Below are 25,187 nucleotides of genomic sequence, written 5' to 3'. Positions count from 1 at the left end.
CACCTCCCTGACCAGTAACAAACAGGCCCTTTAATTGGAGATTTTAAAGGTTACAGGTCATAACTTCCTGGGACGGAGGCACTGGGCAAGAAGCTCCGGGAGAACCAAGCATGTGGGGCTGCTCGAGAGCCGACTGGGAAGCCTGGTGTCCACTCCCACCCGCTCCACCCCTGGAACCAGGGCCCCTGGAGCTGACCAGGCCATGGGGGCGCCAGAGAGCACAGCACCCTAGTGGCCAGCGTGGAGCTTCTGGACCGGGGGAGCTGTCCTGAAACTCAACCACCCCGGTCAGGAGGCTGGGAGGCCACAGGCCTCCGGTGCCTTCCCCCTTGCAACAGGTTCAGGACACAGTCTCAGCCGGGGGGTGGCCCCGCAGGACATCGAGGTCCAGCATCACGGGGCCCAGCAGCCCGCGGCGGAAGGTGTGGAGGAAGTCACGGGCTGCCGCAGGATAGTCAGGCTGAATAACGTTCACGTCACCTAGGGGACAGGAGGGTTCAGTGAGGAAGGAGCCTTCACAGCAGGACGAGCCCAGCCCCCGCCCACCCAAGGGACCAGCCCTAAGAGACCCTGGGGTGGCATCAGGGAAGCCTGGGGAACAGGATCACACTCAGAAACAAAACGGCTTGAGCTGCACTGCCTGGAGCCTCCAAGGCCAGGCAAGCGAGGCCTGCACGTGACCTCCGAGCACTGCCCAGCATGGGGCAGGACCAGTCTCACCCCTGGAAGCCTGGACTACGAGCCCTTCCTCTCCACCACTTTCTGTAGCTCCCCTGCCCTGAAACCCATTCCCAGAAGAGCCACCCGCATACTCCTTGACACGTTCCTCTTCTCCCTGCCTCCTCCGGGACAGTCGGGTCCCCCTGGGTAAAGGGGTGAGGCTCCAGTGCCTGCATCAGCAGCCACACTCACCGGTGCCCGTGAGGATCTTCACCTTCTGCGTCTTCCCCAGCTTCACGGCCACGCTCTTCAGTATGCGCTCTATGTTGTCACAGGCACTGCCCAGGCCGTAGTGCTGCACGTACCTGCACACAAGCTGCAGGTCAGTGCCAAGGGGCCCAGCACCAACACTGCGCAGCCAGCCAGGCCGGACCCACCCGCCCTCCTGAATGCCACCAATGCCATGGTCAGGCACTTCCTGTGGATAACAGTGACTACGGCACTGTGGATGACCGAGATGAAACTAGGGGTGACGGGCTGGGCCCCAGGGGAGAGCCACTGTCTAAGAATCCTTGCGCTGTGTCCTGTGTGGCCATGGCCAGCAGCACAGAGGGCAGCTCCCACCACTGGAGCCCTTGCTGCAACGGAAACAGTAACAGCTGTTCACATGCACAGGCTTCAGCCTCCCTATTCAGAAGCGGGGAGAGGCAGGTCTCCGTGCAGGCCCAGCTCCTGGAAACCAAATGGGGAGCACAGAACACCTGCCAACACACCCCATTTGCTGCTAAGGATGGCACTCAGTAACTTCCAGGCAGCCAGTCCACCTGCATCCTTCCCACTTGGCCAGATGTCTGAGCGGTGTTTTCATAGCAGACGGACCAGCATGGGCTGAACTAGCCACCCACCACTGCTGAGCACCACCCGGTGATTCTCATGGACGCCCTGACTCCTCTCAGTGCAGGCTCTGGGCAGACAGGCCTGGAGGGAAAGGCCAACACAAAGCAGCAACTCACGGAGACAAACACTGCCCTGAGCCTCAGGAGCCTGACTAACCTAGACCCAACACGCTCCCAACCTTCCTGACCAGCAGGGGTGAGGGGAACCTGTCCTCGTGGCTCCCATGAGGACAGGCTCAGCCTTGAGGAGGCTGTTGCCCTCAGACCTGGTTACAGCATGACCTGGCAACACAGGACTCACCCCAAGGCCTAGCAAAACAAGACATGAACTCAGAGCCCATGAGAGCATGAGAACCCTGAGGGACGAAGGTGGGAGCCACCAAGTGTGAACTCTGAATCAGTAGCTTCAAGGGCCCTGGTTTCCGGAAAAGCAGTCCCAGGAGAGAGGAGCACGCCTGGAGAAGATGCCCCTGACCACACCCCAGACCTCCAATGGTAAGAACTCCCAAAAAGACAGGATTGTTTCCAAATAACCTAACTGTCCCAGAGCAAAGCTCAAAAATTTTACAGGAATATAGCTATCCACCACCTAACAAGGTGGAACTCAAAATATACAGCATCCGGCCAGCCACAGTGGCTCACACCTGTAATCCCAGCATTTTGGGAGGCCCAAGGCGGGTGGATCACTTAAGGTCAGGAGTTCGAGACCAGCCTATTCACCAACATGGAGAAACCCCATCTCTACTAAAAATACAAAAATTAGTTGGGTGTGGGCCAGGGGTGGTGGTTCACACCTGTAATTCCAGCACTTTGGGAGGCCAAGACAGGCGGATCACCTGAGGTCAGGAGTTTGAGACCAGCCTGACCGACACGGACAAACCCTGTCTCTACTAACAATACAAAATTAGCCGAACGTGGTAGCATATGCCTGTAATCCCAGCTACTCGGGAGGCTGAGGCAGAAGAATCACTGGAACCCAGGAGGCGGAGGCTGCGGTGAGCCAAGATCGCACTACTGCACTCCAGCCTGGCAGACAAAGGCGAAACTCTGTCTCAAAAAAAAAAAAAAAACGAATCCCAGCACTTTGGTAGGCTGAGGCGGGTGGATCATGAGGTCAAAAGTTCAAGACCAGCCCAGCCAAGATGGTGAAACCCCATCTCCACTAAAAAGTACAAAAATTAGCCAGGCATGGTGGCAGGCACCTATAATCCCAGCTACTCGGGAGGCTGAGGCAGAGAACTGCTTGAACCTGGGAGGTGGACATGGCAGTGAGCCGAGATCGAGCCACTGCACTCCAGCCTGGCTGGTAGAACACGACTCCATCTCAAAAAAAAAAAAAAAAATTAGCCGGGTGTGGTAGCACACACTTGTAATCTCAGCTACTTGGGAGACTGAGGCAGGAGAATCACTTGAACCCAGGAGGTGGAGGCTGCAGTAAGCTGAGAGTATGCCACTGCACTGCAGCCTGGGTGACAGAGATGCCATCTCAAAAAAAAGAAAAAACCAAACAAACAAATATATATATATATATATATGTATATGTATGTGTGTGTGTCTACATATGTGTGTCTATGTGTCTGTGTGTGTCTATGTATGTCTATGTGCCTATGTGTGCATGTGTCTGTATGTATGTCTATAGAAGTGCATGTATGTCTACATACATGTATGTCTATGTGTATGTCTATATGTATGTGTCTACATGTGTGCATGTGTGTATATGTCTATATGTGTGTGTATGTGTATATATGTATGTCTATATATGTCTATGTGTATGTGTGTGTGTACACGTGTGTCTGTGTATGTCTATATATATTTGTATGTATGTGTCTATATATGTATATGCATGTGTCTATATGTATATGTATGTGTGTCTATATATGTCTATATATGTGTGTCTGTGTATGTGTGTCTATGTGTTTAGGTGTATGTGTCTGTGTGTGTGTCTATATGTGTATGTGTGTCTATATATGTGTATCTGTCTATATGTGCATGTATGTATCTATATATGTGTATGTGTCTATATATGTGTATATGTGTGTCTAAACGTGTGTGTCTATATATGTGTATGTATGCATATATTTATGACATCCAAAAATTACCAGGCCTACAAAGCAAGAAAACAGACCCCTAATGAGAAGAAAAATCAGTCAACTGAAACTGACCCAATGTTATAATTAACAGACAAGACATTAAATCTAAGCTGAGACACGAAAGATATTTTTTAAATGATCCAAACTTAATGTGCAGAAGTGAGAACCATGAAAACTACTGCATGGGATGAATAGCAAATTGGACATTGCAGAAGAAAAGATGAGTGAACCTGAAGACACAGCAACAGAAATCGCAAAACAAGCACAAAGCTTTACTGAGCCACGGTGGGACCGAGCCAAGCAGCCTGTACCTGTGTGCCTGGGGTCCTGAGGAGCAGAGAGGGGCAGAAAAAACATCTGCAGAAATAAAGGTTCAAAATGGTCCAAATTTCATGAAAACTACAAAGCCCCAGATCCAAAAATCTCAATGAACTACAAACACAAGGAACATACAGAAAACCATTCCAAGGTCTGTCGTGATCAAGCTGCTCAAAAGCACTGAGAAGAAATACTAGAAGCTCATCAGACACCACGGGAGTGAGACAGGGCAAGAGACTCCCTCAAGCACTAAAAACCCTCCATCTGGAATTCCACACATAGAGAAAATATCTTTGAAAACAAAGGTGAAATAAACATGTCTTCAGGCAAACAAAAGCTGAAAGAATTCATCACCAACAGACCCGCCTTACAATAAATGAAAGAGTTCATCACCAGCAGGCCTGCCTTACAATAACTGTTAAAGGAAATCCTTCAGGAAGAGGTAGAATCACAGCAGAAGGAAACCTGGACCTACACAAAGGAATGAGAAGGTGTGGATGGTAAACTGATAGGAAAACATATAACTGTATGGATGAAAAAAAGTGTAACTGGGGTTATAAAATACGCAAAGGTAAAATACATCATCATGATGATGGCAGAAGGATCAGGATAAGAAAAATGGAAATACACTATTGTAAGGTCAACACTGAAAGACACACTGCAGACCCTAAAGCAGCCTCTCCCAAAAGTTGTAGACAATAAGCAAACAAAGGAGATATAGTAGAATCATTTTTAAATATTCAATCCTAAAGAGGCACGAGAGAGGAGAGGAAAAAAGAAAACAAAAACAGACAAATGGGCCAGGCTCGGTGGGGCTCACACTTGCAATCCAGCACTTTGGGAGGTTGAGGCGTGCAGATGACCTGAGGTCAGGAGTTCAAGATCAGCCTGGCCAACACGGTAAAACCCCATCTCTACTAAAAATACACACAAAAAAAGTAGCCAGGCACAGTGGCTCACACCTGTAATACCAGCACTTTGGTAGGCTGAGGTAGATGGATCACCTGAAGTCAGGAGTTCAAGACCAGCTTGGTCAACATGGTGAAATCCTGTCTGTATTAAAAATACAAAAGCAATTAGCCAAGCATGGTGGCATGTGCCTGTAATCCCAGCTACTCAGGAGGCTGAGGCAGGGGAATCACTTGAACCCAGAGGTGGAGGTTGCAGTGAGCCGAAATCGCACTATTGCACTCCAGCCTGGGTGACAAGAGCAAAACTCCATCTCAAAAAAAAAAATTTTGAGACAAATGAAAAACAAATAGCAAGGTAATAAAAAAAATAGCAAACCTTTTATTTATAGATTTATAAATTTAAACCTATAAATAATCTCATAAATGATTAAATGTAAATAGTCTAAATACCTAAAAGAGACTGTCAGACTGGATAAGAAGCAAAACTCAATGATATGCAGACTGTAAGAAACACATTTTAAGTATAAAGACACAAATACACTAAAAATAAAAAGACAGAAAAACATGTACCCTGTTACTGTTAATCAAAATAAGCTGGAGTAGGCTAGGCACCGTGGCTCATACCTATCATCCCTGCACTTTGGGAGGCCGCGGCAGGCAGATCACTTGCAGCCAGGAGTTCAAGACCAGCCTAGCCAAGGAGGGGAAACCCTATCTCTACTACAAATACAAAAATTAGCCAGGCATGACAGCGCATGCCTGTAATCCCAGCTACTCAGGAGGCTGAGGCACGAGAATCGCTTGAGCCCAGGAAGCAGAGATTACAGGGAGCTGAGATCGCACTATTGCACTCCAGCCTGGGCAACAGAGTGAGACTCCATCTCAAAAAAAGGCTAGAGTGGTTATATGAGTATCAGACAAGACAAATCTCAGAGCAGAGAATGTTCTGAAGGATAAAAAAAAAAAAGACCATTTCATAATGATAAAGGCATCAAATCATCAAGAGGACATAACAATCTCCTGAATGTTTCTGTACCTAACAGGATAGCTTCAAAACACATAAAGCCAAAACTGACTGAACAGCAAGGAGAAAGACAGAAATCCAGTTTTAGTGGGAAATTTCAATACCCCTCTCGCAATAACTGATAGTACAAACAGAAAGTCAGCAAAGTAGAGGTAAATATCAAACAAATCAATGACATAAAAAATGAAGACAATAGAAAGTCAATGAAACCAAAAGCTGCTTCTTTGGGAAAAATCAATAAAATTAATAAGCCTCTAGCCAGACTGTTCTCTTCAACCTGATAAAGGGCATCTAAGAAACACCATACCTAATACTGCACTGAATGGTAAGAGACTAAAAGTTTCCTACCTTAGATCACGAACAAAAAAAGATGTCTGTTCTCACCACATCTCAAGTACTAAAAAAAAAAATATCAATTGTGTTGAAGACTGTAGCCAGTGCAATAAAGCAAGAAAACAAAATATGGCATCTGGACTTAGAAAAAAATAAGTAAGAGGATCTTTATTTGCAAATGAAGTAATTGTCTCGGTAGAAAATCTAATTGGAATCTACGAAGAGCTACTGGAATGAATAAGTTTAGCAAGGTTACAGGATACAAGATCAATACACAAAAGTCAATTCTATTTCTATATACTAGCAATAAAAATCAAAAATGGAAATAAAAACAATACCATTTACAATAGCATCAAAAATATTAAAGAGTTGATAGAGGGAATGACATCACCAAAATAGAGTAGTAGAAGCAATCTGGCTTCACTCACCATCTCAAAGAAAACCAAAACCAAATATCCAGCACCAAGAACATCACCAGCAATATTCCAGAACTCAAATCTGAGGATAAGACCAGAGAAGTGGAAGAACTCCAGACAGTAAGTTGCAAAGAACCCTTAAGCAAACATGCAAGAAAAAATAAGCCAGATAGAAAAGACTGGATAACAAATCCTTCAATGCAAAACCATAGACATATGTGCACAAGAAACAACAGCTAACAGGAAACCATGACCTCCTCAAACAAAGAGCCAGTGACTGACCCTAATGAGATGGTAATGTGTCAGCTCTCAAATCAAGAATTCAAGATGACAGTTTTAAAAAAAAAACTCGGCCAGGCGCAGTGGCTCATGCCTGTAATCTCAACACTTTGGGACGCCAAGGCAGGCGGATCATGAGGTCAGGAGTTCAAGACCAGTCTGGCCAACATGGTGAAACCCCATCTCTACTAAAAATACAAAACAATTAGCTGGGCATGGTGGTGGGTGCCTGTAATCCCAGCTATTCCAGAGGGTGAGGCAGGAGAACTGCTTGAACTGGGACCTGAGAGGCAGAGGTTCCAGTGAGCCAAGATGGTGCCACTGTACTCCAGCCTGGGCTTAAGAGCGAGACTCTGTCTCAAAAAAAAAGAAAAAGAAAAACTCAGAAAACTCCAATAAAACAGAAAAACAATTCACAAATTTGTCAGAGATTGAATTAAAAAAAAAATCAAACAGAAATCCTGGAACTAAAAAATACATTTGCTTATCTGAAAAATGTATTAGAGGCTTTCAACAGCAGAATGGATCAAGTGGAGGAAAGAATCAGTGAGCTCGAAGACTGGCTATTTGAAAACATACAGAAGAGAAAAAAGAAAAAAGAATGAAAAGGAATGAAGAACACCTGCAAGATACGGAAAACTGCTTCAGAAGAGCAAACCTAAGAATTACTAGGGTTCAAGAAGGAATTGAGAAAAAGGAAGGGGCAGAAAGCTTATTCAAACGAATAATTACAGAAAAAATTGTCAAACCTTCAGAAAAACATAAATGTCCAGGTACAGGTAGATCAGAGATCACCAAACAAATTTAATCCAAATAAAACTATCCTAAGGAATATCATAATCAACCTCTCAAAATCAAGGACAAAGAATCCTACAAGTAGTAAGAGAAAAGCAGCAAATGTAGGTATAAAAGACCTCCAATGTATTTGGCAACAGACTTCTCTAGGGAAACCAGAGGCCAGGAGGAAATGGGATGATACATTCAAAGTGTTGAAGAAAAAAAAATGAAACTGTCAACTGAGAACACTGTACCCATCAAAACTATCCTTCACGCATGAGACAGAGAAAGTCTTTCCCAGACAGACAAAAGCTGAGGCAATTCATCAGACCCAACGTAAAAGAAATGCTAAAAAAAAAAAAGTACTTCTATCTGCAAGAAAAGGACACTAATGTACAAAAAGAAAACGTGTGAAGGTATAAAACCCACTGAGAAAAATAAATACACAAACAGACTCAGAATAATACTGTGACTGTGGTATATTCATTCACATCTCTAGTATGAAGACTAAAAGAAAAATGTGTCGCCGGGCGCAGTGGCTCACGCTTGTAATCCCAGCACTTTGGGAGGCTGAGGCGGGTGGATCATGAGGTCAAGAGATTGAGACCATCCTGGTCAACATGGTGAAACCCCGTCTCTACTAAAAATACAAAAATTAGCTGGGCATGATGGCGCGTGCCTGTAATGCCAGCTACTCAGGAGGCTGAGGCAGGAGAATTGCTTGAACCTGGGAGGCGGAGGTTGCGGTGAGCCGAGATCGCGCCATTGCACTCCAGTCTGGGTAACAAGAGCAAAACTCCATCTCAAAAAAAAAAAGAAAAATGTGTCAAAAATAGTAACTACAGCAACTGGTAAAGAGATAGCCAATATAAAAACAAATAAATTGAGGTAGCAAAAATGTTGGGGAAGGATGGAGTTAAAGTATAGAGTTGTTTAGTTTTTCCTTTATTTCTGTTCTTTCCTCTGTGATCAAAGTTAAGGTGTCATGTGTTTAAAATAATCTTTTTTAAGAGAGGGGGTCTCACTCTGTCACCCAGGCTGGAGTGTGATGGCATGATCATAGCTCACTGCAGCCTCAAACTCCTGGGCTCAAGCCCTCCTATCTCAGCCTGCTGAGTACCTGGGTACAGTCACAGAGTACCATGGCCAGCTAAAATAACTAAATAACTTGTTATAATACAAGATGCTTTTTGTAAGCCTGATGGTACACTACATATAATATATACACTAAAAATACAAAGCAACAAATTAAAACATCCCAACAGAGAAAATCTCTAGACAGTAAGAAAAGAGGAAGAGAGGAGTTACAATTAGAAAACAAGCAACAAAATGACAACAGTAAGTCTTCATCGATCAACAATATTGAAAGCAAATGTACTAAATTCTCCAACTAAAAGACATAGAGTAGGCCAGCCACAGTGACTAACATTTGTAATCCCAGCATTATGGGAGGCCAAGGTGGAAGAATCATTTCGGGTCAGGAGTTCAAGACCAGCCTGGGCAACAAAGCAGACCTCGTCTCTACCAAAAAAAAAAAAAATCCAGGTGTGGTGGCACATGCCTGTAACCCTAACTATCAGGAGGCTAAGGTGGGAAGGCTGCTTGAGCCCAGGAGCTCAAGGCTACAGTGAGCTATGATCACGCCACTGCACTCCAGCCGGGGCAACAGAGTGAGACCCTGTCTCAAAAACAAACAAAAAACTTACAGTGGCTAAATGGATTAAAAAAAAAAAAAAAAAAAAGATCAAACTATATGCTACCTATAAAAAACCCACTTTATCCGCCAGGCATAGTGGCTCATGCCTGTAATCCCAGCACTTTGGGAGGCCGAGATGGGTGGATCACCTGAGGTCGGGAGTTTGAGACCAGCCTGACAACATGGAGAAACCCCGTCTCTACTAAAAATACAAAGTTAGCCAGGCGTAGTGGTGCATGCCTGTAATCCCAGCTACTCAGGAGGCTGAAGCAGGAGAACTGCTTGAACCTGCGTGGCAGAGGCTGCAGTGAGCCGAGATCACACCACTGCACTCCAGCCTGGGCAGCAAGAGTGAAACTCCATCTCCAATAAAAAGAAACCCACTTTATCTACAAAGATACAAATAGACTGAAAGTCAGAGTATAGAAAAACATATTCCATGTAAATGAAAACCAAAAAAAAAGAGCAGGAGTAGCTATACTTATAGAAGACAAGAGAGACTACAAGTCAAAGACTGTGAAAAGAGCAGGAGCAGCTATACTTATACAAGACAAAACAGACTACAGGTCAGACTGTAAAGACACAGGGAAAGTCACTACATGATGATAAAGGGGTCAATTCAGCAAGAAGATACAACAATTATAAATATCTATGCACCCAACACCAGAGCACCCAGATATCTAAAGCAAACACTGATAGACTGAAAGTGAGACACAGACTGCAATACAATAGTAGTCATGGGCTATAACACCCCTTCTCCGTAGGGTGTTTCCAGCCAGAAATCAACAGAAACCCTGCAGTGAACGACGCACTACATCAAACAGGTCTAACGGACATTTGCAGAACATTTCGTCCAGCTGCTGCAGAACACACTTCTCATCAGCACATGGAACGTTCTCCAGAAGAGACTATACACAAAACAGGTTTCAACCAATTCAAAAAAGCTGAAACCATACTGAGTATCTTTTCTGACTACAATTAAATAAAACTAGGAATCAATAAGAGGAACCTCAAAAACTACACAAACACATGGAAATGAAACATGTTCCTGAATAATCAATGTGTTAATAAAGACATTAAAAAGAAAATCTTTAAATTTCCTAAAACAAATGGAAATGGAAACACAATATATCAAAATCTATGGGATACAGCAACAGAGGTGCTAAGACAGAAGTTTACAGCAATAAACATCTACACCAAAAGAAGCAGAAGACTTTAAACAACCTAAGCAAGAACCTCAAAGTACCAGAAAAGCAAGAACAAACCAAACCCAAAATCAGAAGAAGAAAAGAATTAATAGAGATCAGGAGATCAGAGCAGAAATAAGTGCAATTGAGACTAAAAAAAAAATGCCAAAAATCAATAAATCAATAAACTATTTCAAAAATATAAACAAAATTCACATTTAGCTAGAATTTTAAAAAGAGAAGATCAAAATAAATAAAATCAGAAAACAAAAGGAGACATTATAACCAATACTACAGAAATAAAAAGGATCATTAGAGACTAACATGAACAACTACACACCAACAAACTGGAAACCTAGAAGAAACTGATAAATTCCTGCATGCAAATACCCTACAAGACCGAACCATGAAGAAATGGAAAACCTGAACAGACCGATAGTAAGTAACAAGATCAAAGCAGTAATAAAAACTCTCATCCCCCAGGCACAGTGGCTCACGCCTATAAATCCCAACACTTTGGGAGGCTGAGGCGGACAGATCACCTGAGGTCAGGAGCTCGAGACCAGCTTGACCAACATGGAGAAACCCCATCTCTACTAAAAATACAAAATTAGCTGGGTGTGGCAGTGCATGCCTGTAATTCCAGGTGCTCGGGAGGCTGAGGCAGGAGAATCTCTTGAACCCAGGCGGTGGAAGCTGCAGTGAGCCGAGATCATGCCGTTGCACTCCAGCCTGGGCAACAAGAGTGAAACTCCATCTAAAATAAATTAATTAATTAAATAAAAACTCTTTCATCAAAGAAAATCCTAGGTCCTGATGGCTTCACTGCTGAACTATCAAACATTTAAGGAAGAACTAGTGTCAACTGTACTCAAACTATTTAAAAAAAACGAAGTGGGGAATACTTCCAAAGTCATTGTAAAAGGCATTATCCTGCTACAGAAACCAGAAAAGGACATAGCAGATAATGAAAACAACAGGCCAATATCCCTGATGAACACAGATGCAAAAATCCTCCACAAGTGACTAGCAAACCAAATTCAACAACACGTTAAAAAGATCATTCACCATGATCAAGTGGGATGCATCCCAAGGTTGCAAGGATAGTTTAACATATGCATATCAATGAACAGATAATATTATACAGAACCAAGAGGAAAAAAAATCAATCATTTCAATAGATGCTGGAAAAGTAGTCAATAAAATTCAGCATCCCTTTATGATAAAAGCTCTCAGCAAACTGAGTACAGAAGGAACATACCTTAAAACAATAAAGGCCATATATGACAAACCCACAGGTAACAGTATATTGAACAAGGAAAAACAGCTTTTCTCTAAGATCTAGAACAAGACATAGATGCCCATTTCTACCACTTTTATTCAACATAATACTGGAAGTCCTACCCAGAGCAATTAAGCAAGAGAAAGAAAGAAAAGTCACCCAAATTGGAGAGGAAGAAGTCAGAATCATCCTTATTCACAGATGACATAATCTTATATTTGGAAAAACTGAAAGACTCCACCAAAGAAACTATTAGAACTAACGAAAAGGTTTCAGTAAAGTTCCAGAATTCAAAATCAACATAAAAAAATCAGTAGCATGTACACATGCCAACAGCAAATAATCAGAAAAACAATCAAGAAAATCCCATTTACAGTAGTTACAAAAATATAAAATACCTAGATTCCATGCTCATCAGTTGGAAGAATACTGTTAAATTATTAATACCACCCAAAACAATTTACAGATTTAATGCAATTGTTATCAAAACAGCAATGACACTGCAAAGAAACAGAAAAAAACAACCCTAAAATTTGTATGGCACCACTAAAGGCCCTAAACAGCCAAAGCAAACCTGAAGCAAAAAGAACGAGGCTGGAGGCATCACACTACCTGACTTTAAAATATACTATGAAGTTGTAGTAACCGAAACAGCATGGGAGGGAGTGGCATAAAACACATACACAGGCCAACTGAACAGACTAGAGAAGCCAGAAATAGATCCACACATTTACAACCAAGTCACGTTCAACAAAGGAGCCAAGAGCATGCACTGAGGAAAAGATAGTCTCTCCCACGAAGGGTAATGGGAAAGCTGGATAACCACAGGCGGAAGAATGAAACTAGTCCCCATCTCTCACAATACGCAAAACCAAAGCAAAAGCGATTAAAGACTTGAATCTAAGACCGGAAACTATGAAGCCGCTAGAAGAAAACAGAGGGGAAATGCTTCTGGAAATTGGTCTGGGCCAGATTTTTTGTATAAGATCTCAAAAGCAAAGGCTACAAAAGCAAAAAAAAAAAAAAAATAGGCAAATGTAAAAAATTTTACATCAAGCTGAAAAGCTTCTGTGCAGCAAGGGAGACAATCAAGCAGCCAGGCATGGTGGTGCGTGCCTGTAATCCCAGCTGCCTGGGAGGCTGCGGCAGGAGGAGCTCCTGAGCCCAAGAGTTTGAGGCTGCAGTGAGCTATGATCGCACCATTGCACTCTAGCCTGGACAACACAGCAAGACCCGAAGCAAACAACAAAACTATCAAAGCAACGATGAGACAAGCTACAGAACGGGAGAAGACATCTACAAACTAGCCACCCAACAAGGAATTAATAACCAGATTATATAAGGAGCTCAAAGAACTCAACAGCAAAAAAAACGAGCTGATTAAAAAATGGACAGACGACCTGAATAAGCATTTCTCAAAAGAAGGCATACAAATGGACAACAAGTGTATGAAAAAATGCTCAACATGACTAATCACCAGAGAAATGCAAATCAAAACCACAATGAGATTTCATCTCACCCTAGTTAAAATGGCTTTTCTCAAAAAGGCAAGGAATAGCAGATGCTGTTGAGGACATGCGGAAAGGGGAGCCGTCAGACACTGTTGGTGGGAAGGTAAGTTAGTACAGCTACTATGGAAAACAGTATGGAGGTTCTTCAAAACACTATAAACAGAACTACCATGTGATCCAGCAATCCCACTACTGGGTACAGATCCAAAAGAAAGGAAATAGACATACTGAAGAAACACCTGCACTCCCATATCCACTGCAGTACCACTAATAATGGCCAAGATATGCAGTCCACCAAAGTGTCCATCAAAGGATGAGGGGTAAAGAAAATGTGGTACATAAAACACAAGGAAATGTTATTCAGCCATAAAAAAGGATGAAATCTTGTCATCTGCAGCAACACAAAAAGGACTGGAGGTTAAGTGCAATAAGCAAGCACAGAAAGACAAATAACGCATGCACCGATTCAAATGTGGGAGCGGAAAAAGTGGACATCATGAAGACAGAGAGTAGACTGTGATTACCAGAGGTGAGCGGGGGAGGAGATACACAGAAGCTGGTTAATGAAGAGTTAGGAAGGAGGAGTAAGTGTTCGAAAGTCGGTAAGGTGACTACAGTTAAAAGGATTCTGCAGTATTATTTCAAATACCAAGAGAGCAACTCAAATGTTTCCAGCATAGAGATAAATGTTTGAGATGATCGATATCCCAATTACCCTGATTTGATCATTACACATGATATGAATGTATCAAAATATATGTGCCCTGAAAACATCTATGTTGTATCAATAAAAAGATAACCCTAATCCTAACACACAACGGTGCCCAGTGACGAGCTAGACAAGAGTACACATCCTGCACAATTCCATCTATGTGGATTTCTAGAAAATGGCTGCCTGGGCAGGAAGGAGTGATCACAAGGGAGGTCAAAGGACTTGGGGTAAGGGGAACACTCATTCTCTTGATTGTGTGTTGCTTTCACAGATGTGACCGTACTCCCAAACTCGTCCAACTGGACACTTTAAATAATGTGCAGGTTACTGTGTTTATAATACCTTTATAATGCTGGGTTTTTGTTTTTTGTTTTTTGCTTTTTTAATAAGGTGACTAGGAGGAGGGGCCCCAGCTGCCCTGCATTCACTGCACTCACTCAAAGCGCTGGTATTTGTTGAGGGTGTACAGCAGGTAGTCGGCCATGGTCTCCTCCCCCACCAGGTGGTCCAGCACTGTTCCTGTGGAAGCAGTAGCCAGGTGAGCACTGGAAACAGCCCACATCTGTGCTCCCATCAAGCTCAAACACATCCCTTCCAGTCTCAGCCCAAAGACATCATGCTTTCAAGGAACAGGCCACCCAGCGACAAAGGCACTCCGCCAAAGGGCGGCACTCAGCTGTGGTCCCGGCCCCAACACCGGCCTAGCATCTGTGACAGACCTCTCTGCCCTGGTCCGTCAAATGGGGAAAGCAAAAGCCACTCATGAGGCAGGGTCCAATGGTGACCAGTGCCTGTCAGCTGTGCACTACCACAGCTCTCACGCAAAGCTTCAGGGAAGATCTGGCAGCAACCAGGTCAAAGGCAGTAACAGCTCCAGTCTGGAGGCCCGTGTCAAAGTCAGCCCTAAAGGTGGGGAGACAGGGGCCCCAGCTCACCACACAGGGCCAGCTTCAGGCCTGTCTCCACACTTTCGATCCGAGGAGCCAGCACGCCAGGAGTGTCCAGCAGGAACATCAGGGGCCGTTCAGAGACCTGGGTGGGCACAAAAGGCACAATCAGGCCACAGTGGCAGCCTCCCACCCAGGCAGGCTGCTCAGGAAGCCTGGGCAGCTTCTGACACCCAATGTTCCAAGGAAGGCCTCCGGGACCCAACCCCAAGGCAGCGTCACTCTCACCAAGCTCTAGGGTTCCTAATTCCCACTTAATTTGGAGAATAAATAAAAGCATCAGGTCCCAACAGCTTGTCTTCTAGTCCCGAGAAGAACACAGGGGAGTGAGTGGGGGTGGGGGGCCGCTCAGCTCTGTCCTGACCACTGTGTGGCCCTGGACAGTGGCCTCCTCATCTGGAAATGGGGTAAACAGAGCGCCTTCCCCAAAGGTTTGACATAGAGACTCTAAATATGGTGTCAGGCCGGGGGCACTGCCTGCCACGGGGGTGCTTGGCGGGGACACTGAGTGGAGGGAAGGGAAACGTGGTCAGCGGCAGGAAGCCACACAGAGGTCAGCAAGTGGCAGGCGCCTGCACAGCTCTCAGCAGAGTGCTGGACCTGGCCCCTGAGGACTCTACCTGAATTCTGGACATCACAGCTCTGGTGATCCCAGGCTCGCCGCCTACCCTGGTGGCTTTTCCTGTAGGAAAAGAAGAAAAGAGGCTCAGATATTTACTAAACACATAAGCGCAGAACAAGCAGGGAGATAACTAGCACAACTGGCCAGCCAAAACGGAAAAACCTAAATGCCAAATGAGCTTCCCAAGGCTATAATTTGTTTCACTTTCAGTCCCAAACCAGCTCACAGCAGGGGCACTTTCCAAGCCACACAGAGGCTGACGGTCTTCAACAAATGCACCAGAACTTGCCTCTCCAGGACTGGAAAGGCACTGTCAGACTGGCCGTCAGACCAGAGCTGCTCCTTCCATAGTCCCCCACCTCCCTCCTGGACCCACCCCTGCACCGGGGTCAGCCTGCCTCCCACAGCACTGCCCACAGAGGGTTGACCAGGAGACCACCGGGGCTCTGAACCCCGAGGCTTCTATAGGACCCAGCTCAGGTTGTGTCCCAAGAGTCTGACCACTCCACTGTGGACAAATGACGCAAGAGTAAAAAACACAAGTGTCCAGCCAGATGAATGGACAAGATGTGGTCTGTACATACAATGGGGGGTGATCGACCTTAAAAAGGAGTATAATTTCTGACACTCACAATAACACAGACAAACCTTGAGAACATCAAGACCAGTGACATCAGCCAGTCACAAAAGGCCAAGTACTGACAGTCCACACGTAGGAGGTAGTTACAGTCACCAAACTCAGACAGAAAGTGGAACGAGAGGTGTAGGTGGCTGGGGACTGACTCTTTGTATTTACAGAGTTTCATTTTCAGGTAACCAAAATATTTGAAAATAGTGGTGCTGGTTGCATAACCCTATAAATGTACTTAATGCCACTGATAAAAAATAACACACTTAAAAATAAAAGAATATTCCTCCTGATGTTCAAAAGAAAAATAAAAAAATAAAAATTAAAAAAAAAAATAAATGATTGTAACAGCTCTCCAATTAGCACCAAAAACACCCTCTTTGTAAAATAACAGTTCACCGTAATTTAAAACCTTCAGATTCGCACATCAAGAATGGGTTTGTTAATAAACACCTTATTAATGTGAAAAATGAAGCCAATAAAGAATGAATTAAACTTTAAAACACTCAAAAAAACACATTAACACGGGGCACAGTGAGGGGTAGTGGGGCTTCTGCTTTGAACCAGAGTCTGAGAACAGGCACGGAGGGGAGGGAGGAAGAGGCGCGCCTGTGACCCCAGAGTCCAGGAAGCCTCCAGCAGCAGCAATGAAAACGCCATCTGAGGCACGGCCTTGCTCAGCCTCCTGCCTGCTATTTCACACATTTTGAATTCTCTGGATCAAACGGATTTAAATGAATGAAAAAATGTTAAAGTTTATAAAAGTCATCTTCATACTAAAGACTTTTAAGGAGAGAAAACTTGAGTGTGAAAACCGCAGCAGAATGACCCGGTCCCCTATTCAGCCCTCCTGTGAACTGGACTAACGAGACAAGCCCCCAAGCGCCGTGTGGCTGTGGGGTCAGCAGGAGACTGGCTGCGCTCCTCAGGCTCGTCCCCTCCGAGAAAGACGAGGCGTCACACACCAGCCACACGCGCCAGTACCTTTCCTGAGGTGCTGCCTCCGGAGGGAGTTGATGAGAGAGGACTTGCCCACGTTGGGGACCCCAATGACCATGATGCAGTACTCCAGGTTCTGCGGGGACACAGACAGGGGTCACAGTAACCTCCCCGGCCACTGCAGCCTGAGATTCCCCAACCCCACCCAGGCAAGGGGACCCAGGCCAGCCCAGCTCGGGGAAGAAGGGAGATGAACGCAGAGGCTCTGCCCACCCAGCAGGGACGGCCCCAGCCCTTTCCACTGCAGGGAATGAGAGGACGAAGGAGGGGCCTCCCTGCCTCGGGGCAGCACCTTCTCCGCAGAGTCCGGGCAGGAGGGGCTAGCCCGTCCCACCACCTCTTCCCAGCTCCGGGCCCCACAACCAACCTCTCCTCGATGGTAGCGGTGACTGCTCCCAATCAGTTCAGTGACCGTCGGGATGATCTGCAACAAACACCCACTCACGGAGCCGCCCCCGGTCTGACTCCCCCCCCCTCAGCACCCCGAACCGGCCCCCCCCGACCGCCCCCCCCCCCCCACCACGGAGCCCCCCCGCCCTGCCCCCCCCCCCCCCCCCCCAGAACACGGAGCCACCCTGGTCTGCCTCCCCCCCACCACCTCAGAACACGGAGCCGTCCCGGATCTGACTCCCCCCACCTCAGAACACGGAGTCCCTAACCCTCCAGTGTCTCCACTTCCACACATTGGTTAGGAAACAGATACCTCACACCCGGAATTCTACCCAACACTTCACAGGCGAACGGAGCGCCACCCCTCACGTGGAGGCAGGACACTCAAGCGTCCGCTGCTGGAAGCCGAGTTCCGTCCGGGTCACAGATGTCAGTCTGAGCTCTGGGCCCGGGGACTGCCGGTGCCCGTCCCCCCTATCAAAAACAAGCAAGGCAGGCCCGGGGCTTCAGTGACAGCTGTGGCTGTAACTACCTTCTAATGAAGAAGCCAGAAAATTCTGCCACATACAACTGGAAACATGAGCTGTGAGTCTCCAAGAGACTGACCACCCACAGCCCTGGAGCGTGTCTGTGCCCTCAGTACAGGGGGACGCACTTGCCCGGGAGATGGCAGCCACGTGTGGCAGCCGGAAACCAACACCAGGCTCTTTTCCAGAGCTCTGCTTCTTCCTAAAGCATGAGTTTACAATACTCCTTGAGCCTGCCGAAGCAGAAACAGAGCAGACAAGAAGCCTACCTGCTTGACATTTTCATCCTTCACACAATTGGTAAAAATGACATTTTTTAGGCCTTCTCCTTCTAAGCGTTGCATAATTTTCTGAAAGAGACAAAACATTTCCATTTTATATTTTTAGGCAGAGTCTCACTCTGTCACCCAGGCTAGAGTGCAGTCGCACAATCTCAGCTACCTGCTTCCTCTACTTCCCTGGTTCAAGCGATTCTCATGCCTCAGCCTCCCATGTAGCAGGCATTACAAGCGTCTGCCATGACACCCAGCTAATTTTTGAATTCACTAGCCTTAACATGCAGTGAAACCAGTGTAAAACGATATTGTATTTCAAAAATCAGTGTTGTGTAATCAGCTAACCTAAAATATGACTGGTGCTTAAATCAGTAAGAGTCCTTCACTGATTCAACTGATTTTATTTAGTTGTCCATCAAGGTGACATGGACAGGGAAATAAAGCACAACACCCCTGAAGCCTCAGTCTGGGTGGCAAATGCACTCGGCTGTCCCCGCTCAGGGAGGAGGAAAGCTGAGCCACACAAGGGCAAGTCTCCCTCTCTCCCCCGATTCCTCAGAAGCAGTGGCATTTCTCAGACCAGGTAAGACACTGCTGTGCCCCCATACTAGACGGTCGCCCACCAGTCTACAAAAAGTCGCATTTTTAGAGGCAGAAATAACCACTGATACGACTTAAAAGTAGCAACTAGTTAAAGCACTTGTGATTATTGAAAAAAAAAACAACAACAACAACAACAAAAGATGCAAATGCAAACGTAGTCCCAGCTACTCAGGAGGCTGAGGCAGCAAGATTGCTTGGGCCCAGGAGTTTGAGGCTGCCTCTGGGTGGTAAATGCACTCGAGTGTCCCCACTCGGGGAGGCAGAACCAGGGCCATCCAAGGACAAGTGAACCTCTCTCACAATTTTTCACAAGCACCGGCATTTTTCGGACCAGGTGAGACACTGCTGTACCCCTATACTGGACGGTCAACTACCAGTCTAAATTTTTCTACCATTCTGCCTCCCTTTGCACAGCGCGGGGTTAGGAACAGTCAGATCCGCAGGCGTGCACAGTGGATATGGGCTCTCACGATGGGAAGATGCCTACTGCTTGGATTCTTCATTAGCAACTCTGGTGGCTTTAGTAGACAGCATTTTCCTGGAAACCTGTGGGAGAGTCTTATGGCCGGGATTTAAGTAACTTGAATGTACCAGAGTCAATTGAGACACTGAAAAGCATTACTGCTGCTGCAACAGACAGAAAACTTTTGCATCATTAATGACTTTTAAAAAAATGGCTTGAAGTCAAAAGATTCTGACACCTCCTCTTTCAGGATTTGCCAACAGAGCAAGAGAGGCAGATATGAGCACCTCAAAGTAACACTTCCAGTCTTTTTTACCGAAACACCAGGGCTTCAGTCTGGGTCCTGCTGTCACCACACATAAAGCCAATCACTGAGACAACGAGTACTGCCAGGGAAGAAGACTTTATTCAGGGGCTGTTGCTGGGGAGATCAGAGACCAATCTCAAATCCATCTCCCCAGCTAACGGAAGTCGGGGTTTACACCGCGGGGAAGGTGTGTAGCTATGTGCAGGGAAACAAAGAAGGAGTAAAGAAAAAGAGGTGGTCAGCAGAAAGCAGGTGGTCAGTCAGGAAAACAGGAATTAGGGAAGGCAAGGGAGCAGTCACGACAAACAAGAGGTCTGCAGTCTCACTGTCCAAGCGCAGTGACCTGGGAAGTTTCAGCTCCTTGACGTTATCTGGGGGACCTAATGATTGGTTTCTGGAGAAGGGCACTCAGATGAGACAAACGTACCTTCCTTGATTTTAAGACTGGGGTGTGGAGCAAATGCGGTGGCTGATCCCTGTAATCCCAACACTCTGGGAGGCCGAGGTGGGTGGATCACCTGAAGCCAGGAGGTCGAGACCAGCCTGGCCAATATGGTGAAACCCTGTCTACTAAAAATACAAAATTAGCTGGGTGTGGTGGCAGATGCCTGTAATCCCAGCTACTTGGGAGACTGAGGCAGGAGAGTTTCTTGAACCCAGAGATTGCAGTGAGCCAAGATCTCATCATTGCACCCTAGCCTAGGTGACAATAGCAAAACTCTGTCTAAAAAAAAAAAGACTGGCAGGGAGTTCATTTCTTTGTTTATTTAAAAGAAACCATAAATATCAGTTGTGTGGGACAATGGGCCAGTTCCATCTCTGTGCTTTTTAATCCACACACCTCGCCCAGGGTCACCTGTACCCCTGACTCTGCTCTGCTTTGGAGAAACCCTTCAGCTCCTTTGGGCCTCCCAGCAGCGACCTGAGCTTCTGAATCCCACAGTGTGCATAAGGCAGCTAGCAGACAAGCCCTTGGGTCACAGTGGCAAGCCGGACACCCAGGGGCACCACAGCCACCACAGAAGACCTCAGACCAGGCTGGCTGAATGTAGCTATAGATCAAGAAAAATGTGAAAGTCACATGTGGCAGTAGACACAAGTCAGGTGCTCACAGGTGGCCACCACGTGAGACAGAGCAGACAGAGACCTCCATCAGCAAGGAAAGGTCCACAGCAGCACTGTGGCCATCACTCGGGCTCTGGCAGGACAACCTGGCCACATCCCACGGGAGGCACACACACCGAGTGTCTGGATCACGACCCAAACATTAGAGGGAGGCACGCCATATGAGAAATTATGCTGGCACACTTCTGCAGAGCAAAGGGCTGTTTCCAAAGCAGAGCCTGTCTGAGTAAACTCACACTCAGTGTGAGTTCAGCAACTCCTCTGTTAGAACAAGCAACCTGGAGAAAGCACAGCCACACTGCTGAAGGCACCCGAGAGAAAGGCCTCACCTGCTGCTCTGTAAGATCCGCCAGGTCCATCTTGTTGAGGACCAGCAAGTGAGGCTTAAGCCCAAGAGTTTCCTGAAACAGAGGGTTGCGGCCTGAAAGTGGGATGTGGCAAAATTAAGGCAAAAATTCCTCCAAAGCTTTTCCAGCCAATCAACCTGTTTTCTAGTCTTGTCGTGCAGACTGGGACCACTGTAAGAAGGAGCTGACAGTGAGGAGGGAGCAGTCTCAGAGAAAGGAACTCAGAAGAGACAATGTACCTTCCTTGGGTTTTAAGACTGGGGTGGGGAGCACAAGTGGTGGCTCATGCCTGTAATCCCAGCACTCTGGGAAGCCGAGGTGCATGGATCACCTGAGGTCAGGAGTCCCCTGAGGTCAGACTGTCCCCAAGCTCGCCCTCTCGCTGGTGCACCCCCACCCACCACCACAGGTTCACAAGGGCAGAGTTGTCACATGGCTTCCCAGACAGGAATTATAGTGGCAAAACACAAAGCCCAGGCTGGGCACAGAGGTTCACACCTGCCATCCCAGCACATTGGGAGGCCAAGGCGGGAGGAACATTTGAGGCCAGGAGTCTGAGGCCAGCCTAAGCAACACAGCAAGACTCCATCTCTACAAAATAAAATAATTAGCTGGGTGTGGTGGCACACACCTATAGTCCCAGCTACTCAAGAGGCTGAAGCAGCAAGATTGCTTGGGCCCAGGAGTTTGAAGCTGCCTCTGGGTAGTAAATGCACTCGAGTGGTCCCACTCGGGGAGGCAGAAGCAGGGCCATCCAAGGACAAGTGAACCTCTCTCACAATTCTTCACAAGCACCAGCATTTTTCGGACCAGGTGAGACACTGCTGTACCCCTATACTGGACAGTCAACTACCAGTCTAAAAAGAGTCACATTTTTAGAGGCAGAAGCAACCACCGATATGACTTAAAAGTACCAACTAGTGAAAGCACTTGTGATTATTAAAAAAAAAAAATCAGGCAGCAAGATTGAGTGGGCCCAGGAGTTTGAGGCTGCACTGAACTATGATCACATCACAGCACCCCAGGTAACACAGTAAGACCACGACTCAAAAAAAATTTTTAAACCCAAAGCTCAGAGAAAGATTTCATAACTAAGTTATCGCTTAGTTGCCACGGTACATACATTCAAAGTGAATAATCATTCAAAAAAACAAGCCCCCCATAAAATCCTAATAGATTATCTCAAACCACCACTGCCACCCTCTGTGACCACCACCAAGCACACAAGGGGTGTCAGCAGCCCAGGGCCCTGCAGCTGCACCTGCAGGCGGCAGGTCTGCCTCCTTACGACCATCCTCAGGCCTCCTCCCCTCAGCCAGGGACCCAGGCCTCGCTGTGAGGACGCATCTCCTGCAGCACTAACACAGGCAGAATGGGGACTGTCACCTTCACCTCCTTCACTCTCCACCCTGCCTGGCACTTCATCTTTCCCACTCAGTCTAGCTGTGAGATTCCCAAGGCTTCTGGCATGTCTTATCTGAGCACCCAGTCAAGCCAGTGTGTCCACATCCACACAGAGAAATTTGACATAAATCACTCTTCCCTCAGAGGCCAGCCAACCCTGAGCCCATGCAAAAGAACCCCGTCCTCTGGACTCTTCCTGGATGTGAGAGGCCAACAGCCGCCTTCTGGCTTTTCACCACACCTTAGATAGGAAGGTAGACCAGGCTAGAGGGGAAATGCCTTCTAATCATATACATTCATCACATATACTACACTCTGTTACCTTTTAACAATCAAACAGAAGACTGGCATATTATATGAACTGATATATTTATAGCCTACAGCAAAGAAACCCAATGCTTTACTGCAGAGGTCCCAGCAACCCTTCATCATATAGAGAATCTAAACATCACTCAATTACAGCAAAATCCGGCTCTGCGAAGAATACCCATCAATGAACAAATCATCACATCTTGCCAATTCACTCCTCAAGTACAGAAGGAAAGCCCCAGTTGGCAGGAACATTTAAACGATGGTTTCACAGTCTATCTAGAGAATTCCACTGCTAGCTTGAATGACCCAGATGTATGTATTAACAAAGAAGTTTCACAGACAGGCAGCCTGGACCCCACACCACAGATTCTGATTATGCAGTCTAGAAAGGGGCCTAGCAATTGGTATTTTTAAAAGCCTCCCCAGATAATTTTTTTTTTTTTTTGAGACACAGTCTCACTCTGTCGCTCAGGCTGGAGTGCAGTAGCATGATCTTGGCCCACTGCAACCTCTGCCTCCCGGGTTCAAGCGTTTCTCCTGCCTCAGCCTCCTGAGTAGCTGGGACTACAGGCCCACGCCACCATGCCTGGCTAATTTTTGTATTTTCTGTAGAGACGGGGTTGGCCAGGATGGTCTCTATCTCCTGACTTCTCAATCCACCCGACTCGGCCTCCCAAAGTGCTGAGATTACAGGCGTGAGACCGCGCCCAGCCTCCCCTGCTCTGTGAAAGGATATCCGGGCATCGTGGACCTCGATGATACAGTCCACCAGCTTCAGGCTGCTCTGCATCTTCTTCAGCCCTGGAAAACAGAAGGATGCCTCAGCAAAGGAGCTCACCACCTTTCAAGAGGGATCAATTCAAGCTGAATCGTCCAGAATGACATGCCGCCATAAATAACCTTAAAAGACTACATCTGAGTGAAACGTACTAAGCAATGACCTCCGTTGAGCGCCTCCTCCAAGTTCCACACCCTCGGAATGGGAGATGGACCAGGGCCCTGCCCGAGGGTGGGCCATGTGTCAAAACCCGGATGCAGTCTCCACCACCTGACTCGTGGGTGACTACGGGTGGAATATTTAACTTCCACGGGTCTTAATCTGGGCGATAAAATGGAGTAACACTGGTTCACTAGGCCCCTGCCACCTTGTAGGGTCCCCTAAGCCGGAATACAACCAAGATAACAAAGCTCCTTCCCCTCCAGTGCTGTCGGAGGATCGAGGACACCCACGCCGGCCCTTCTTCCTCCTCGGCCCTCAGCGCACGCGGAGCCGACGCAGGAGTGGCCATCTCAACACCTACAGGGGCTGGGCCGGCCCCAGAGGTCTTCTTGGGGCCGAACTGCGACAAAAAGAAACCACTAAGAAATTACCAAGGACGTTTAGGCAGAAGAAAAGAACGGCTCTACCTATGAGCCAAAGCGGAACAGCTGCCTTCATACCCATCATTTCATTCAGTCCCCGAAAAACTCAGAAAAGTCCATCTTGTCAAGGACTTGTGGAAACGGAGGCTTCGGGGGATTCAAGGGGCTGAAGGCACTTGGGGGGACCGAGGACAGGGGCGGCGGGCCAGAGGTCAGGGGTCAAGCAGGCCCCGGGCCCGCTCCGCCGAGGACAAGAGGGCGGGGGCGGCTCCGCCGGGGCACTCTCGGGAAGGGGCCTGCCCCGCAGCTGCGCAGGGGAACAGACCCGGCGGCTCCGGGAGCGGGGAAAGGGGGGAAGGAGGGGAAACGGGGGAAGAGGGGCGGGGCCAGCCAAGGACAAGCGGGACAGCCCGCGGCCGAAACGGGGGTGGGCGGGACCCGGCCCCTCCCCTCTCCGCCGGGCCTCACCTTTGGCCATGTGGCCCGGGAACCAGCGCGCCACGTCGCGACCGAGCACAGGGAAATTCTCCCGCCAGGCGGCCTGGGCGGCGCTGCACAGCGCGCGCGGAGCCAGCCTCATGGCGGCGCAGCCCCCGGAAACGCTCCCGCGCGGAGCCCCTCGGCCGCGCCGCGACTCGCCACCGAGACTCCGGCCGGGCGGGCTTCCGGCGCTGCAAGAGCCCGCGGCGCGGCCCGCGCGTGCGCACGACGCTGCCCCCGCCCCCCGCTGAGCCCGGAGTAGGCGTGACCCTCGCCGCGCGGGGGAGGGGCGAATGGTGGGCGG

At 47.4% G+C, this 25,187-nt stretch overlaps 1 protein-coding gene across 1 annotated transcript; it reads right to left on the bottom strand.

The window, feature by feature from the left end:
- MTG1 (mitochondrial ribosome associated GTPase 1) lies at positions 1-25,073 on the bottom strand. Its single transcript, XM_032282086.1, has 11 exons — positions 24,872-25,073; positions 23,778-23,842; positions 21,308-21,412; positions 18,475-18,555; positions 17,656-17,712; positions 17,274-17,364; positions 15,660-15,721; positions 15,028-15,124; positions 14,530-14,611; positions 913-1,025; positions 1-480 (listed from the first exon to the last, which is right to left on the bottom strand). Exons 1-11 carry the CDS (start codon positions 24,981-24,983, stop codon positions 341-343), a joined length of 1,005 nt encoding a protein of 334 aa, XP_032137977.1. The 5' UTR covers positions 24,984-25,073; the 3' UTR covers positions 1-340.
- Positions 25,074-25,187: the final 114 nt, after the last annotated feature.

The sequence above is a fragment of the Sapajus apella genome, unplaced genomic scaffold (assembly GCF_009761245.1).
Source record: "Sapajus apella isolate SASKATOON/1434 unplaced genomic scaffold, GSC_monkey_1.0 scaffold13, whole genome shotgun sequence".
NCBI classification, from domain to species: Eukaryota; Metazoa; Chordata; class Mammalia; order Primates; family Cebidae; genus Sapajus; species Sapajus apella.
Note: the sequence above shows the minus strand (reverse complement) of the source record. Positions and strands in the feature narration are given on the sequence as shown.